Genomic DNA, 17,691 nt, shown 5'->3' with positions numbered 1-17,691 from the left:
AGGCAAACCACGGCCTCCGGGTAGTCTCTTCCAACTGCGTGAGTTACAAGTAACGAGACACAAATGGGCTCCCTTGGCACTTCTGGAGAGTGCATTATATTCAAACACGGCTTCTTTGAGAACACCTTATCACGGATCGAGATCATTCTCGCCAACGGAGAAGCGGTCGAAGCATCACGATCGGAACGAGAAGACTTTTCGAACGGAGTCGGCGGCTCCTTTGGAACCTTGGGGCGTCATCACCTTGCTTGAGGTTGACCTGATACCTGCAAAGCCTTGCATGAGGCTCACTTACAAGCCAGTGACAAGCTTCGATCTTCCCACCGCAATCGAGCATAAGACAACATCTGAGCAGTATAAGTACCTCGAAGTGGTCATGTTCGGTCTAAAAAGAGGCCTCGTTATTTCTGGCTCTTCCTCCGCAAGTCTGGAACAAGCTGAGCTCGACAAAGTGTGCTTCTGCCGCCCTTCAGATCCCTGGTTCTACCTGCACGTGGGGGATGCATCACAGCACGACACATCCCGAGCCTAAGCAGGACCTTGTGCCCCTCAAAGACTACCTCCTCCACTACAATCATAATACATTCTAATAGACTTGGACTCTTTCGAGTACTTGCTCGCGCCATTCAACGCTCTTACCCGCTGAGCGCTGAACAAACTACTGCGGCAAAAGTTCTTCACCAAGGACTCCATGTGAGCGATCTTGCAGATGAGTATATCTTGCAGGACATCCACTTCCCCTATGCAAATGTTGGGCGCTTCGTGGAATGGCTCGACACCACTTTCGGCTTCTACCCGCCATGGCTGTGTTCACACAACGTTGACAGAGATATGGCACTGCACCCCAAGCAAACTGCCGCTTATGATACAAACGCACGCAGCCCCGGTATGATGCTGAATATTGGCATGTTGGGTCCAGGCCCAAGAGGCTACGCGGAATTTGTGCTTGCGAACCTGCAATCGAGCAGAAGACAAGAGAACTTGGTGGCCTGAAATGCTTCTATGCTCAAGCTTTCTATTCAGCTGAAGAGCTCTGGAGTGCTTACGCAAGTTTTGGGACGACGCTGTACGATCGAAGTATAAGGCGTCTGGGATGCCAACTGTACAGCAGAAAGTCAATGTCGACCTGGCGAAGTGGGGTCCAAGGAGCCAGCTGCCTTGAAGACAATGGGCTGATGAGAGGTTCAGCCAGCAATGGCTGGTGGTGGGACTGTATGGTGCGCTGCAGGTGTTCTCGAACCGAGATCATGTGATGCAGTAAGCAGTCCATCACAGAGCTGACAGCAGTGGAGGACTAACGTTACTCAGCGGTGGGTACGATGTGGATGGCGGACGAAATGGTCATTGGGAATGCAGGAAGGAGGCTAGTCCTTTGTCCTCAGTACGCCTCTATAAATTCCTGTTGTGTTACAGAGTGTCCATACTACCGTACCTTCCATTCGATCACATCAAGCCAATATACTTGCATAGTAGCTTGGCAAGAGAATGTATCATGATCAGTCTCCTGCAAGATTGTCTCGTGTCCCCGATGAATGAAGAGCGATGCTGCGCTGGTGATATCCCATCGCTTTCGCAAGGCTGCCATGTGAAGGATTCCTGTAGCCTTGTAGGTCTGAGGCAACAGTCAACATCGATCAGAAGCCAGGTTTCGTCGGCGCGAGGAACAAAAGTGAAAACGTAGAAGCGCATTCCTTAAAGACTGAAACGACTCATCTGCAGCGAACTACTTCACTGGCCTTCAACGAAAGCAGTCCGGGCCATCAAGATCAGAAACCCATCCATCAACATGGCGAGCGCGACCACCAGCAATAATACTTCCCAAATCCTCCCAACGATAAACCTCCTCTGCATGCTCCCCGAACCCAAAACCGCCTTCCTCCAAGCCGTAGACAAGCACTTCCCCACCCTCCGCCACCACACCACCATTGAAATCCACGAAAGCAGCCTCAAAGCCCTCCCCCAAGAAACAACCTTCGACGCCGTGGTCTCCCCAGCAAACAGCTACGCCCGCCTGGACGGCGCCTTCGACGACGCCCTAGCCCGCGCCTACGGTCCCAAGGACGATTACTCCTGGATAACTCGCCAAGCACAGGAAGTTGTCTACGAGAAATGGAAGGGTTTCGCGCCACCGGGGACCTGCACGATTGTAGACTTGACCACTGGATCCGACGGGATCCCACGGAACCAACAGCCCTGGAAGACGCGATATCTACTCCTCTGCCCCACGATGCGGATCCCGCAGCCCGTGAGCTGGGATCGAGAGGTCTGCTACGAGTGTATCTGGTCTCTACTAAACGCAATCTTCAATCATAACCGGGACGCCCAAAACAACAACAACAACGAAGAGGAGAAGATTAAAAGTCTGCTAATGACTCCCCTAGCCACCGGGGCGGGTGCCGTGAGTAATAAGCGCTGGGCGGAGCAGACTGTGCTCGCGATGAGGCATTTTGTGGAGAGTGTGCAGGATCCGGAGACGTGGAGTCGATTGCAATGGCGCAAGGCGCTGGAGGATTTTCGGGAGATGGAGGGGACGTATAGTAAAGGCAGTGCTTCGACGAGTGGATGACTGAATGAGATCAATGTATACAAGCGCGCCATCTCAAGGCGGCAGAAGGGGAAGACTCTAAGCACCTCCCACTCCAACTCCGGCGTCTACAATATCACCCCCAGGCGTCGCAGCATCATTTGTAGCTCCTTTCCGCTTCTTTCCCGTAAAATTCCCCCTCGCCTCCACCCCGCCCTCCACCGGCAGCACCCTCCTCGCCGTAAAAACAAACCCCTCACTACCCCCCCGGCTCGTCATGCGCGGATGCGTCCTCCCAGGCAAAACCTGCCACTCCCGCACCCGACTCGTCTGCAGCGTAGGCGCCAAAAGCAACCTCGGATCGAGGGGAAAGTCGTCGATGCTGGGGGTTTCGCCTTTGGATAGGTGCTGGATGTAGGCTGCTCGGCGATCTTTACTGTAGAGGTCCATGATCTTGACCAGAGGCTCGATGGTAGGGGAGTAGATGACTATATGGCCGCCTCCTCGGACTAGGGGGATCGTGTGCGGGAGGATAGTCGCGGGATCCATATTCGAAGCTATGATCAAGCCGTCGAAATTTCCGCGTTGGGTATCGTGGACTACGGCTTGGCATCTTTGCCACCGGCGTTGTTTCTTGTGGTAGTTGCCGCGTTTGCCGGACTTCCATTTGAAGAGCTCGGGGTCGGGGACTGTGTCGGGTTGGCGATATGTTGGGTCGTCGGCCGGGTGTAGGAGTTGTAGCCAGGAGAGGCATTTGAGGTGCGTGTGGAGTGGGTGGTCTGTATTTGGACTGTTCGAATCGTAGCCGAAGTGTTTTAGGATTGAGACATTCGGTTGTACGGCAGGATGTAGTAGTGTTATCGTGTTGGATGTTGCTGGTAGTGGGAAGTCTCGTGGTGTGGGTATGTGTCTCGACGCTGGTGTACTCGATTTGCCATCCAGTGTGGCCGACACGTCCTCCATCTCAACGTCTTCTGTCTGGACTGATTCTGCATTCGTCGGTGGATGGTCGAATTGCTCCTCGTCGGTATACTTGTGCAGTATGTCCATCCTTTCGGCCATGGCTGCAACTAGCAACCCACCCGTTTCATCGACAGTGAGCCATCTACCAGTACCTAGCTTACCAAGGGAAGTCTCGTCGGCGGAAGACTCGACGTGCGACCCATGCATATTGCTCCACGCCATGATCAAACCCAGCGTCTCTTCCCGCATCTCCAGTATTCGCGCTGGCTCCTTCTCATGCAGATATAATATCAACGTACCCACGTCCATTGGCAGTACCGTAAAGCGCTTGAGATACTTACTTCTCTTCCGGAGCACATACTTGGCTCGAGAGAAGACCGTCTTCTCGTCCAGTCCCGCATGGTTGGCCAGAATCTTGTCGATGATCTCCTTTCCTGCCGAGCTCTTCTTCAGTTGCTCAATGTCTTCCTGTGATAGTGCTTGCCGGCTCGCATCATCAATCGTAAGGCGGTTGTTCTTCAGCTCCTGCACAACAGCCTCCTCCATTGCCTTTGGGAGCGATGCGCCATCGCTCACACCTGGTGTCGCCGGCTCTGCTCGGCTTTCGGCAGGGGTTGCTTCATCTGCGGCGACCTCAGCGTTCAGTTCGTCAGGCGTAACGATCCTAAGTCTGCTATATGCCTCATCTGCGGCTTTCTCCAGGATTTCATAAGTGTGGTAGTACGGTCGACCAAGTAGGAGATTGGAAGGGAACTGGCCGAGCTTGCCAACGTCAATGATCCTGCGCCATGTCTCAGTATGGACAAGCAGGAGTGCATCGACTTGTGGCGAGCGAGCGCAGATAATAGTTGAAGAATGGTGATGGGTGTGGTACCTACGTGTTAGGCTTGATCTCTAAGCACTTCAATGAACGGGAAGGCAAGCGTAAGAAGAGCCAAGTATTTGGCTGGATACGGGATGTACTCATGCCTTACGTGTGGTGCTCGTTGTCAACCGTTGTGCTATGCATAAGGATATGATCATAGAGAAGTTGCCATGGGCAAAAAGACTTTCTTGCATTCACGTCCAAAAGTTCGGCGAATGCTAGCGTTACAGGCCTGCTGGCCAATCACAGCTCGATCATTGGCTTAGTCTACACAAGCACACAGTGTGTATCGGAAGTGATATCTAAGATCCAGATATATGCGGAGTGGGAGCATATCAGAAGACTTCCATGTTACATTCGAGAGCAGACTGTCATCTACTCGCCATCTGAATATGGCTTGGCATTGGGCCAATCGATAACGGCTTCATATTTCTCCGCGCCCCGATATATTTTCTGGTCGATCAAAAACTACATGCACGATCTGCCAAAGGTTTCGTAGAGATAGTCGGAGCAAGATGGCGTCCTTCAGGAACCCAGATAAGATCCCCAACAAGATCAAGAGACGCGAACAGAATGTCAAGCGGAAACGGTCGACTGAGAATGCCAAACGAGACGATCGATTGCGGCGACGACGACAGGAAGACAAAAACCCGCATCTACGGGAAGAGCGACGAGCGAAGAATGTTCCGGCTACGATAGACAGTAAGCGGACTTGGGATGTGGCGAATGAGGACGCAGAGGTAGAGGCGAAGTTGGGCGTGAGTGTGGACGTGCTCAATCCCAAGCGAAGAAAGGTTGCCGAGGAGGAGAAGCAGAGGCCGGAGGATATCGATCCCGAGGCGCATCAGGCGGATGTGGAGGACGATGATGAAGAGCCGGTTGCTGTGGGGGATCTTGCTGTGGACAGCGTGGGGGAGGATGAAGACGAGGTGGACAGCATGCTGGACTCCGACTCCGAGAATGATGAAGACGAGGAAGGAACAAACGACCCACCCGATCGCGCAGACAGCGAAGCACCTTCCGCCGTCCCCTCAACAGCAACAGCAACAACAACCGCCACAGACCTCAACCTCACCCCGGAAGCCCTCATCGCCCGCTTCCCCACCTTCTTCGCCAACCCCGACCGCGACCCCAAAGTCCTCGTGACCACCTCAATAAACAGCCCCTGCCACTGGGAAGCCCAACTCCTCACCTCCCTCTTCCCAGGCAGCCACTACATCAAGCGCACCGCCCACTACCACAGCTACAAGTACTCCATCCGCGAAATCAGCACCTACGCCACCGAGCGACAATACACCCACGTCGTCGTCCTAAACGAGGAGCGAAAAAAACCAAAAGGTCTCGACATCGTCGCCTTGCCACAAGGACCCATGTTCCACTTCTCCATCTCCAACTGGACCGAAGGCGCCCGCCTCCCAGGCCACGGCAACCCAACAAACCACTACCCTGAACTAATCCTCAACGGCTTCCGCACCTCCCTCGGCCTCCTAACAGCCCACCTCTTCAAATCCCTCTTCCCACCTCGACCCGAGATCCAAGGCCGACAGGTCGTGACATTGCATAACCAGCGAGATTACATTTTCCTCCGACGGCATCGGTATGTATTTCGGGATAAGAGGGCGAGTGAGAAGAGCGTGCAGGGGGCGGATGGGAAGGCGATGAAGGGGGTGGAGGATATTAGGGCTGGACTGCAGGAGTTGGGGCCGAGGTTCACGTTGAAGTTGAGGAGGATCGATACGGGGATTCAGAGGCGGAGTGGGCAGGAGTGGGAGTGGGCGGCTGGAGGGGAGAAGGTGCGGACGAGGTTTTCGTTGTAGAAATATACGTTCTTGTGACGTATCTGTACATTGGCTGGCTAGATCGAAATTACAGGTTCGAAGATCTTGAGATACTACTTTCAGCATGCATTCCTGCTAACCTAACCTCGCCTTCCTCTACCAATCTTCTCCACCCTTCAACTCTACCCTGATAAAACCCTCCTATATCATGCACACCTTCATCAGCAATACACTCTCCCAACGCCACAGCGTCTTCAATAGCAGCATTCGCCCCATAACTGCCTAGGATCGGCATAGCATGCGCACTGTCCCCCAGTAAGACCACTCCATTCTCCTGCACTGCTCTCGTCATCTCGGCTTCGGTTGGTGGTGGCAGGGACCGCATAAGCCAGTTTAGAAGGCGATCTTTACGCATCTTCTCCGCATCGAACACTTCGGCGAAGATATCTGGTAGGCTAGAAAGCTGCGCGACTTCGTCAAAAAGGGCGGTGGGTGTTTCTCTGGCGTCGGATTTGGATCGCGAGGGTTTGAAGAGTGGATCTTGTGGTTCGCGACCTCCAGGGCGGGAGTAGGTGTATGTCACATCCGCCTGCTCAGCCGTGAGATCATCGATTTGGATTTGTAGGAGTGTTTGGCCTTGGCGATGCTGCAGGACTATCCCCCCTTCTTTCTGCACGGCGTGGAATAATAACTGGTAAGCTTGAGCAGCATCCTCTGCAGCTTTTATCAGGCGCTTTCCGCGGTAGACGGCGTAAGGGAGGGTCTTCAATTCGGCTTTCATGGACAGGAGGTTGCGGACGGAGGAGTGCACGCCATCGGCCGCTATCACGAGATTTGCTTTGACTTCTTGGCCGTTGGCGAAGGTAAGGGTGGTCGTGTCACCAGAGCGGGCGAGACTCGAGAGGACGTGCTCGTACCGGACATGCAGATCTTGGGAAAGCAGAGCCTCAAGTTTCTGCCTGTTCGCTCGGAACGCTTGCATAGCAGAAGCTGGAGAGGAGGCGGTATTGCCACCTTGATACCCCGTCCCACCCACACCGCCATCTACGGCCAACCGATCCCGAAAGGCCTTAGCATCGAGATCGAGATAGTCGAGTAGTGGTCTGTAGGCTTGCGGTTCCAGGGTAATGCCATAGCGATGCCTCCGGCGAGCTGTCTCGGCACTGTCGCGTTCGAAGATGGTGTAGGGGATGCTGTGCCGGGCTAGACTGCGGCCGAGGGTGAGGGCGGCTATGCCTGCGCCTATGATACTTATTTGGGGTGGAGGCATTGGGGGGCGGTTTGATGGGGGTGGCGATGGCATAGTGGTGTGGTTCTATCTCCACATCTTCAGATGAAGTATTTATTGCAGAAGGCGGTTGTACAGGAATATCCTTGAATGGCCGCGGAGTATGCTCAGACCAGACGCCCTCCTGTCTGTTGGTTGAACTTGGAAATAGTCATCTCGTTCATCGATCCCTTGGCCTGACGCTCGCCATTGGAAGTCAAAGCGGAAGGCACAGACGGTGGTCCCACCCGCCGCACGTGAGACGTCATCGTGCTTTCCGAAGTCAAGCTTGACCTTTTGATTTAATCATTTTTCACCTTCCCACATCATTGGCAAATCATGGCCACTTCAGCAGCCCGGCCCAAACGCGCAGGCGAGGACTTTGCAAAACAATACGAGAACACGTCGAAGAAGCCGAAGTTCGACGCTCGAAACCCGAGTACACTTGCTCCCGATGCGCCGGAAGAAGACGTCATCCTTAATGCCGATGTGATAGGGAAGTCGGGGCCTCAAACCAAGCGAAATGCTGTGAACATTGACGGCTACGAATCCGATTCGGACAATGATAACTTTGATGAGAGGGCGGCGGAGAGGGAGAGGGTGAACAAAGGTGCCGATGCGGCAAATGGAAAGAGTAAAGATGAGGAGCAGGACGACATGTTTGCTGATCTGGAGCAGGATGTTCAAGGAACAGCGGATGGAGATGACGACGAGGACTTGGCGCGGGAGGGCAGGAAGAGGAAGAAGGACGTCAGGTTCCTTGATCAGACGGAGATAGAAGGACAGGTGATGAACAGCACAAGTGGCGGGCATGTCTCCTCTGATCTCCTTCTCAATCCGAAAGACAAGCGAAGAACGAAGGACGTCGAGTCATCCTCTGAATCAGGCTCAGATGAAGAACGAGATATGCTCCCGGAAGAAATGGAAGATGATCTCGCCGCTGAAATCGGCGCGGGAGGGAAGAAGAGACATGCGCCTAAACTCGATGCTTTCAACCTCAAAGCTGAGGAGGAGGAAGGGAGGTATGATGAGAGTGGGAATTATGTCCGGAAGGCAGCGGATCCAGACGCTGTGAACGATAGTTGGTTGGAGGGGCTGAATAAGAAGGATATGAAGAAGGCCAAGGATGCGCAGGAGAAGCGGGATGCGGAGAGGAGGCGGAAGGATGCGGAGGACGATGCGACGTTGACTTCTGATTTACTTGGGAGGTTAATTGGGGGGTTAGAGGTCGGTGAGACGCCATTGGAGGCGCTGCAGAGGTTGCAGAAGGGGCAGAAGGGTAAGGGGAAGGATGTGAAGACGCCGAAGTGGAAGTTGAAGAAGATGCGGGATAGGATGGATGTTGATGAGGCTGAGAGCAATGGCAATGGTGCCGCTGCAGAAGATCCGGCTGAAGCTGCGAGGAAGCGCGCGGTAGATGCCATTACCGGCGCGGCAGACGCCTTGTACTCCCGCGAACAACACGATATCTACGACACGGAGCGCGAATCTCTCATGCGGCTTTACAAGCGCGAGACGGGCGAGGAGTGGACGGCTAACGCGAGTGCTGCGGTCGAGCCGGTAAGTGGAGGGGATGAGCAGTGGGAGTACAGATGGATTGACGCGAGGGATGGCGGGAACGCGAATGGGCCTTATGATGGCAAGACCATGAAGGCGTGGGTCGAGGCAGGATATTTCGGGGAGGGGGTGGAGTTCCGACGGGTTGGGGCCAGTGGGTGGGATAGGGGGCTTGATGCGCGATGAGCAATTTCTTCCCATGCAACCGAGACATAGTCTGACAGGCCTGTGGGAGGGGTGAGTGCCAGTACGTTCATGTCTTCGCACCCGGGATACCGTCCCGCTCTGGGCTGAGGTGGACGTTATAACTTTATTTGACCCTCCCCGTTCGACCCGCACGCTACCCCCGGTCGAGCGCGAGACGCTTCGAGCAGCCACATGCGATATCGAGTTGCTCGGATCTCTCGTTGAAAACTCTCCCACCACCAGGACATGCTGGGCACCACCCGGATATCACGAAGGCACACTTCACGAAGTCGCTGGACCGAACTGTTGTACGAGATGTGGCCAGCAGTACTCACGACCATCAAGAACTTCGCGGGCTGTCCCAAGCTTGTCATCCTACTGAAGACCTTCGTGGATACCCGTACTCCACAGACTAGACGCGAGGGGCCAACTCACGATACGCCAAAGTTCCTTGCATCGTCGAACACCCTGCTCCCGCCTACTGAGGTCGCTCGCGTGGCGTGCGAAAGCTTGGCTCAGCCGTGTGAAGCTTCGCATGTACATGGACCGCATAAGATGGGCATGCAAGATATTCGGCCGTGTGAGATGCACGCCCGAATGCCATGGACGGTACACCGATCCACCAGCCGTGGTCCCCCCTCCTTTCTTGACTTATCGCACTTGGCTACGCAATCTCAACCATGGCGGTCGCCCCAATTGCCGTCCAAGTCCTTGGTGCGCTCTCTTTTCTCCACTATCTACCTCACTCCAGGGGGACTAACGGTTGTACGACATCGTCCGTCAATGCGAGCACTACCACAACCTCGCTGGCGAAGCCTACATCGAGATTTTTTAGCTTCAATGTTCTGGATCTTTCCGTGGTGGAGGCCGCTGATGAACGTCTTGTTCCTCTCGCCGCTTCGGCAGATTTAGCTAAGACGATCTCGCTCCCAGCACCGACCAAGAATACAAGCCTATCACCAGCCGCTACGGTTCCCTCGGGCGCCAAAGTGACCATTTAGAACGATGACTTCGTCCCCGAATTTTAGATCCTTGCTAGAATTCCGCGCAAAGTAGCACAGGCCCTTGCGGGAGCAATCATTCATAGCGTAGACATTGAGCCCGCACGAGCACGACGCTGGACAGTCAAGATCGAGAAAGCTTGCAGTGAAGAGCGGATCATAGCACTGCACTTATCGTTCGAGACAGCTCTCTCCGCTAGGGAGTCGTTGCCATTTGCCAGATACGCTTTCGATACTGTCGCTGATGATACTATTGTCATGGAGGTGGTCACCGAGATTGTCGCTGTTGCTGTCGCTACTTCCGCACCGGCAGCTGAGGCGAAGGAGCCTACGTCGACTGCCAAGACCTATTCCTCTCCTGACGGACCCTATCTGACAGTCACGCCGTGGAAATTCCTTGGCTTCGACCGCGAGTTCATCGCTACCGCTCCTTCCGCCCCCACGGCGAAAATCCTATGCCATGCATGGACTATCGACACGCGAGAGAGTGGTGCTCATGCACCTAACAGGCATCCAAGCTTTCACGACCCTCATCATCTCTGTGCTCACCTGGTACTTTTCACCCGTCCAATCCACAAACGAACGGCTGAAGGACAAGTCTGAGCACTTGAGCGATGCTGGTGTGGACGATGATGGTCACGATCGAAAAAATGACCAAGTCGAGAAGCACAAGATCGATCCCAGCGATCGAAGTGCTGTGTTCGCACTTATCCTCTTCTGTCCTGTCCTCCTGGCCTTCCCAGTCATCTACAACGGCCTTCTCGGGCTCCACACAGCAGCCAAGACAACCGAAAGTCGCCTCCGAGCCAGGCTACGAGCGGGAGACTTCGCCATCCGCCAACATACCTGGACGTTCTTCAAGGTCTTCGCGCTTTGCGTAGTCTAGTCATTCGTACCCAGAGTTATTCTCCTTATCCTGGCACTGAGCCTCTGGCTCGCTGTCCTGTGGCCTGTTTGCTGTGCTATTGCTCAGCCAATAACTGGATACGTTGATGCTTCCCGGAATCACGACCCACAATCGATACGCTCGAGAGCTTGTGGAAGTCTGGCGTACAGACAGGTCGTACTGCCGGCCGTCGAATTTGCGAGCGACTAGGAGACCTCAGACGTGGAATCGCCGCCCGAAGTCGTTCGATCTGGCTAGCGACCACACTGTTTATCGGTACTGGCGTTGTGGCTATCAGTCTAAAGCTAACCAAGGAGAGGCCTAGTCAGTGCTACTGGCCAACTGCATATCTAAGCCGGCCGATGGGTTTGGTGATGGTGATTACTGTAATTCTTTTGGGTGCCACGGAGAAGCACCAGTCCATACGATTTATCAAGGCCGTGTGTGCTAGTGTAGCTAGCGATGTTGCTGCTGCGAAAGCTGAGTGGTATAGCGACAAGATCCGCGAGGTTATGAGGGGTGACAGCGATGAGCAGCGAGACAAGACCAATACGCCTCATGGCGTTGCCTCGACAGCTCCCGTGACAAGGTCATCACCAGCGACTGCTGCTGCTGCTGCTGCTGCTGCATTAGCTGGTCTTGGATACCATGTCGTGGCCACCGACGCGGTCGATGACACTTCCGACTCTGACCATTTGGACGATGACTGGACGGACATTGAACAGACAGAGGACGAATACAAAATTGTCGAGCGAGATGAGACTTCGACCGGAAAGGCGCCTGCACCACCACGAAACAAGAACTTGCTCATCTCGGGAAGGAATCCCACTGGATAGGAGGTTGAGCAAGACAAGCACGTATCACGACATCAGCAGCATCGAGGGGGTTGAATATCGTACCGTCCAATGACGTTCCGAATCTGTCGCGCGACCGCAGATTCATTGGAAATAGTGGCGTGCTTATGGGGAGAGCGCCGAGGAGAGAGGTATATTAGCGTAGCAGCAAGATTCTATGCCTGAAATCTATAACTACGGTATATACAACTTATACAACCGATATGACCACGAATTTGAACAACATATACAACATCTCATATAAACCCCCTATAAGCCCATCAACCCCTGATGGTTGCGCCAACAAGATCAATCACCCCTTGCATCTCCCTCTCCATCCCCTCCACCCTTCGTCTCAGGTCCTTGTTCTCCCCCCTCAGCGCATCAACAGTATCCCACGCCGCACCCTCCCCACTCCCCCCACTCCCCGCCCTCCGTGCACTAAAGATAGTCGTGCCGGGCAAGTCCCTCATACTGGGTCGCGAAGCCTGCGTCTCGTTCCGTAGGCCGTGATAGCCAAGGGCAGAAGTCCCGAGATCCCATTCCTGCCCGTCATAGGCTGGCGTGAGGACCATAGTAGGTGTCTCCCGTCCTCCGCCCGAGATGACAGAGTCGGCGTAATCGACGTCGCTCTCGAAGCCCGAGTCGCTGCCGCTACCGCCTGAACTCCTCTTTGCTCGTCGAGGCGTGTCATCCTCATCCGCCTGCTCAGCAGAACCTCTTCGCACAAGCTTGACACTTCTGCTCTCCACATTCCTCATCTTCTCCTCCGCTAGCATGGCAGCCATCTCCCGCATAGCCTGATTCTGCTCTTCGCTCTTCCGACTGAGCTCCTCAAGCTGCAATTTCAGGTGCTGAGCTCGCGTCTCCGCTTCCTCGGCTTCTTCAGCTTGTGCGTCGATTTCGGGTTGGATGGAGGCGATGTACTCTACTTTATCCTTGTACGCTGTTTGCATGCGCGTGAGAAGGGATGTGGCGTTCAGGAGCAGGTCGTTGAAGGCGTGGGGCGAGAGAGGATCGGCAGGCCCGTGCGGAAAGAGTGCGGTGTTGAGGTTGAGGGTGAGGAGCTCGTCGGCTTCTTCTTGTATGCGTGGTGGAGAGGCGGGTACCGAAGACTTGCGGCTGAACCAGCTTGACTTTGTGGATGGCGATGTCGTGTTCGTACTGGCTGGAATGAAAGCACTGCTTCGTCTTCTTGGACCAGTGGGACGTTCCGTGAAGGAAGACTTGTACTCCATGACGAAGTCCATCTCTTCTTTCTCCTTGGTTGGCGAGAGTGGCACACCAAGTCTGATAGGAGCAGACTCGCCGCTGAACAAGTTGCTGAAGACCGATTGTCTCTGCTGGCCGTCGTCGAATCTCTCCGGTGTAGACGTTGTAGTGCTTGCGTTCAGCTTGGGCATGAAACCAGCTAACGACTTCGCTCGCGAGTGCAGAACAGATCCCTTACGTGATAGTGCAGCAGCAGCAGGCTGGGCATTGGACCAAGTTGACATCAGTCTTGCGCTCAAGGCAGGTCTGGTTGGTGTAGCAGCTTTGGCCGGTTCCGGGAGCTGCAGAGCATCGTACCCATCTCTGTCGAGATCCAGTGAGAGTAGGCTTCTATCATCGATGTGGCCTTGCGAACCATGGTAGGCCGTGGAATAGTAATCGTTGTAAGGAGAAGGCATATTTGGTTTGGTTGTGGTGAAAATTCGGCGGGGTTATTCTTTTGTTGTGCCTGTCGATCAACAATGCTGGAGTAGATCGTTCGTTGTATCGTGCCGTCGTCGACGTTCGTTCAAGCTTCGTCTCTCGTTTGGTATATTGTGATGTCGCAGTCGAAAACGTCTCGAGAAGCCCCGAGCCCTTCTCCTTGTCCGTATCGTTACAATGGTGTTCTGATAAGATTGCACCACCAGCTGTCTCGGCCCCACGAAGCTACCACTTTGCAGCTTCCGTCGTCGATCAACAACTTCACCAACAAAAACCAGATTATCTCTGCTAGTGATGTTTCCTGGAAGAGCGACAGTAGTGACAGAGAGGTTGCAATAACACGAGATAGTCCTGACCAGGATACGCACACGATTAATATGAAGATCGTCCCAAAATGAAGGTGGCTTTAGCGTCAAACAATCGCCAGCCTCACACCCACTCGCACACACCAGATAAAGTTTGCGAACCGTTACAGCCCTGCCACCACCCCTGTCGCACTCCATCATCATCTCTGCCACTATACGACCGATTGCGCAAGTCTTTAGTAGCAGATGTCTCCATGGACTCGGTCCTGTTGCTGGTCAGGATGATTAAATCTCAGGGACCCGCAGAGCCCAGCCTCACATGCTCACCATTCCAACGCGCCTTGATGGGCTGCTGTCGACTGCATCTCGGCCTGCAAAGCGAACACTTTCCGTCGCCGTGATACCCTGGAGTCCAGGGGCGCGGTCCACGGTAGCAGTTGCTACTTTGCTCTCCCTTGCGATGTTCACGTCCCTCTCCGCCGACATGGCGACTCGGTAGCCAGTAGCCAGCTTACGATGTCGCGTGGCTAAATAAGGAGCTTGTATGCAGCCTTGCCACAAGGTCACCAGAGATGTATCATCGACGCCATCCTCACACACATATATATGTGCATGGGTGCCCAACTCGTTAGTAACGTCACAACATACCAGACATCCACAGACTACTAAGTCGCTTCGTTCTCTCGGTGAACACAAGCACCGCAAACGTATATGTATACTCGAGCCCGAAAGGATCAACTATCTCGACAACCCGGCTCTCAACAAGCCCGCCTTGTCGACGGAAGTAATGACACAATTATGTTCTCACTACCACCATCCCTCCCAGACTGCTCAGCAAGAATAGCAACAACAACCCCGCGTATCGTCAAAAGACATCTACTAAACCATTCGCTCATAGGAGCGACTGCAGCAGCATCAGCTACAGTGGTTGAAAGGAAAGAGAGAGTTTACCCAAACCCTAACCCTAAGACATACACGCCTACCCAATTCAAAGATACACACCCATATATGCATACGAGTACGCCAGGGAAAAGGCGAGCGCAAGACAAACTACCACTTCGCGTGAATGACGCGAAGCTGCTTATGAGTATGACTGATTTTGGTACCATACTTTCATACTGTCATAATTCTGGCGATATCTATTATAGTCGAAGCCGATCTGCCCCGACAACGTCCCCCATCCCATCCCTTTGCCTTCCCTTCGGTTTCCCGATCCAAATCCCAAGTCATAAAGTCATTACATAGCCTCCAATCCCATTTCCTCCTCTCCCTCCAAAACCAGCCAGGGTGCCCGGCGGCAAAGGACTTACGACCCCTTAGATCTGCCCCTACCCCCGCTCTTGCTGGTTCCCCTCCCACGAGACCTACTCCTACCCCTAGACTTCCCTCCCCTAACAACTTTCTCCCGCTGTTCAGACCCCTCGCTCCCACTTCCACTCCCACTCCCTTTCTCCTTAGAAATCCCAGACAGACTCCCCTCCTCCACCCCACTATCCGACCTCACCAAACCCGGCACCTCGATCTCGACCGACGGAATAGCACGGTCCGGATTCTATCCAGCACCGCCATAATCCTCATCAGCCTGAGCATCATCCTCTGGCGCGTGCGGGTCCGACGGACGATATGATTGCATACTTTGTGGTTGTTGCTGCGGAGGCTGTGGTTGCTGTGGTGGTGGCCCAGTGGCGTACATCTGCTTGACAAAGAGAGTACATTAGTCGCCGGGCACCTCAAAAGTCATGTATTGCTACCATGAGGGTTTGTCATGACTTACCTGCTGCATCGGCTGCATACCACCCATCCCATACCCCGACTGCGGCGGCGCATACATACTCGGATCGAACATGGGCTGCCCAGCATACTGAGCCTGCTGCGGAGCCGGAGGCGGGTACATTCCCGTCTGCTGCTGATACGTAGGCTGTCCTTGCATGTGCGCCTGTTCGATGCCCGCGAATTCCTGCCCACCCATGCTCGGCTGCCCGTGCTCTTGCATTCCTGCTCCGGGACCCGCGGGCGCGCCGGCATTGCTTGGGTCGCCGCCGGCGCCGGGGACTTGGTAGGTGCCGACGGGTGTGTATTCTGGTCGTCGCTTATGCTGGGGTGTTGCGTCTTCGCGCGGGACGATGTCGATGAGGAAGTCGAACATGTCGCTTTTGGCTAGTGCGGATGCGATATCGCTGCGTTGTAGTGTTCGGCGTTTGTTTTCCTCCGCGTGGATCCAGGCGCGCATGGTGAGTTCTGTGATGAAGATATCGCAGCCCTTGGCGAAGAGGATTGGAGCTTCAGCACTGATCATCTTGACCTCTGGATCGGCCTTCATGACTTTCTTTATCCGGGCGAGAGGAAGCTGATGGATCTTGTAGTCGTGCTCTTCCGTCTCTAACTTCGTGACCTGATTCTGCCAATACGTGTTGAGGATATCTCGGTACTGTCCATTGAGGCCTTGTGATACCTGTAGCCAGCACGTCAGCTATAGCATCCTCCCACAGTAAGTCCATGTACAGCACTACTGACATTCGCCCACTGCCCTGTAAACGTCTCCGGCGGCGGCGCAGACCCTCCAGCCGCGATGGTCGAGCTGGCACCATAGTGTCCGCCATGCGCGGTGTCGTAATTAGGCATGCCATTCTTCCCGTCGTACTTTCTAGGCGCCGAGGCAGGTTGGGCAGCAGGAGGCGCGGGGAGTCCTGGGTAGGCCTGCATGGCTAGACGTGTGTGGAAGAGATGTACTCATGCAATGCAATGCAATGGTCCAGACAGACGTCGTGCTTGGATGGTTCGCCGTGCGTAGTCCAGCAGTCAGGTGCGCGTCACAAGTGCGATGGCAATATGCGAGGTGCGAGTTGATGGCGCCCTGGACGTGACGTGACGTATGCGCGGCCGACCAACAATACAATGGCGTCGATCGGGTCAAGTCCAATCGAATGGAAGACTGGTAGGCGGTGTCGAGTCCGTCTTTACCAAGTGACGACGATACTGCCTGCATAAAAGCGGTCGCATTAGCACAATCCATCGTATCATAGCTCTCTCCATAGCTCTCTCCATCGCGGGCAAAGCCCCAGCGCAACGACGAGACCCGTCTGTAGTATAGACGTTGTGACAACATACCGAGGAAACTCTTTGTTTATACCGTCGTTATGGCGGCCTGACGATGCGATTGGTTCGTGGGTGATGAGGCCAGTGATTGGAGCGGTGCCAGCGGCCTTGGATCAGGCTCGGCTGCTATTTGAATGGCTGAATGGGTGGAAACCAAGCGGGCCGGGTTCCGCTCCCGTGTGTGTGAATCTGTGGTGCTGTGATTCCCCTCAGATGCACGACGACGACGAGGTTCAGATGATATGGACCCGGTATGTGTGCAAGAAGATAAACAGACAAGAGCGGAGGCTTGACGATAGTAGACATACGCCGATGCAATCCCTCCTCCCATGAAGAAAAGCACTACTTACTCCATGACGCATGCAGTCTAGGCGATACCACTTCGCTGGCAGTGCATATCATAGGTTCGAAGTAGCTATGTACCTTTCCCGCGTACATGCTCTTTCAGCCTCCACATGCTCCTCTGGATAGGACCGCCCCGTGCCTGAATGCGCACGCGGCCAGTAGCTCTCCCCGACCAATCGGCCATCTCAAGCCTTCCATCTGTGGCCCTACATTAGTCCGCATCACTGTTCAGGCACAACAAAAAGCAAGGCACTGCATCCGCATGATGAAACACCACGTGCTCGACATCACAGTTCGACATCCATGAACCGCGACCAGACTCCTCCCATCCCAAGCCGATGCAGCCGACCCATCCCATCCCACGCCTCATCCTCCCCCTCCCCCCATAAC

General features: G+C 54.5%; 9 protein-coding genes across 9 annotated transcripts; 5 read left to right on the top strand and 4 right to left on the bottom strand.

Annotated features, from left to right (window-relative positions):
- Positions 1-1,786: 1,786 nt before the first annotated feature.
- On the top strand, positions 1,787-2,566 carry LTS14_009589 (uncharacterized protein; the record flags this gene model as incomplete). The annotated part of the gene is made up of 2 exons (XM_064842271.1): positions 1,787-2,360; positions 2,382-2,566. 2 exons carry the CDS (start codon positions 1,787-1,789, stop codon positions 2,564-2,566), a joined length of 759 nt encoding a protein of 252 aa, XP_064690177.1.
- Positions 2,567-2,623: 57 nt separating this feature from the next.
- Positions 2,624-4,454, bottom strand: TRM6 (tRNA (adenine(58)-N(1))-methyltransferase non-catalytic subunit trm6; the record flags this gene model as incomplete). The annotated part of the gene is made up of 2 exons (XM_064842270.1): positions 2,624-4,268; positions 4,366-4,454. 2 exons carry the CDS (start codon positions 4,452-4,454, stop codon positions 2,624-2,626), a joined length of 1,734 nt encoding a protein of 577 aa, XP_064690176.1.
- Positions 4,455-4,867: 413 nt separating this feature from the next.
- Positions 4,868-6,169, top strand: RPF1 (Ribosome production factor 1; the record flags this gene model as incomplete). Its single annotated transcript, XM_064842269.1, has 1 exon — positions 4,868-6,169. One exon carries the CDS (start codon positions 4,868-4,870, stop codon positions 6,167-6,169), a length of 1,302 nt encoding a protein of 433 aa, XP_064690175.1.
- Positions 6,170-6,286: 117 nt separating this feature from the next.
- On the bottom strand, positions 6,287-7,400 carry LTS14_009586 (uncharacterized protein; the record flags this gene model as incomplete). Its single annotated transcript, XM_064842268.1, has 2 exons — positions 6,287-6,312; positions 6,347-7,400. 2 exons carry the CDS (start codon positions 7,398-7,400, stop codon positions 6,287-6,289), a joined length of 1,080 nt encoding a protein of 359 aa, XP_064690174.1.
- A 336-nt stretch (positions 7,401-7,736) lies between these two features.
- LTS14_009585 (uncharacterized protein) lies at positions 7,737-9,140 on the top strand (the record flags this gene model as incomplete). Its single annotated transcript, XM_064842267.1, has 1 exon — positions 7,737-9,140. One exon carries the CDS (start codon positions 7,737-7,739, stop codon positions 9,138-9,140), a length of 1,404 nt encoding a protein of 467 aa, XP_064690173.1.
- Positions 9,141-10,399: 1,259 nt separating this feature from the next.
- Positions 10,400-11,027, top strand: LTS14_009584 (uncharacterized protein; the record flags this gene model as incomplete). The annotated part of the gene is given in 2 exon segments (XM_064842266.1): positions 10,400-10,631; positions 10,651-11,027. The coding sequence occupies 2 exon segments, from the start codon at positions 10,400-10,402 to the stop codon at positions 11,025-11,027; spliced, it is 609 nt and encodes a 202-aa protein (XP_064690172.1).
- A 362-nt stretch (positions 11,028-11,389) lies between these two features.
- LTS14_009583 (uncharacterized protein) lies at positions 11,390-11,863 on the top strand (the record flags this gene model as incomplete). The annotated part of the gene is made up of 1 exon (XM_064842265.1): positions 11,390-11,863. The coding sequence occupies one exon, from the start codon at positions 11,390-11,392 to the stop codon at positions 11,861-11,863; it is 474 nt and encodes a 157-aa protein (XP_064690171.1).
- Positions 11,864-12,141: 278 nt separating this feature from the next.
- Positions 12,142-13,530, bottom strand: LTS14_009582 (uncharacterized protein; the record flags this gene model as incomplete). The annotated part of the gene is made up of 1 exon (XM_064842264.1): positions 12,142-13,530. One exon carries the CDS (start codon positions 13,528-13,530, stop codon positions 12,142-12,144), a length of 1,389 nt encoding a protein of 462 aa, XP_064690170.1.
- Positions 13,531-15,412: 1,882 nt separating this feature from the next.
- On the bottom strand, positions 15,413-16,563 carry HAP5 (CCAAT- binding transcription factor component; the record flags this gene model as incomplete). The annotated part of the gene is made up of 3 exons (XM_064842263.1): positions 15,413-15,553; positions 15,635-16,312; positions 16,375-16,563. 3 exons carry the CDS (start codon positions 16,561-16,563, stop codon positions 15,413-15,415), a joined length of 1,008 nt encoding a protein of 335 aa, XP_064690169.1.
- Positions 16,564-17,691: the final 1,128 nt, after the last annotated feature.

Source organism: Recurvomyces mirabilis (assembly GCF_035927965.1).
Source record: "Recurvomyces mirabilis strain CCFEE 5264 chromosome Unknown scaffold_32, whole genome shotgun sequence".
Lineage (NCBI taxonomy): Eukaryota > Fungi > Ascomycota > Dothideomycetes > Mycosphaerellales > Teratosphaeriaceae > Recurvomyces > Recurvomyces mirabilis.
This window is presented reverse-complemented; position numbering and strand designations above follow the sequence as displayed.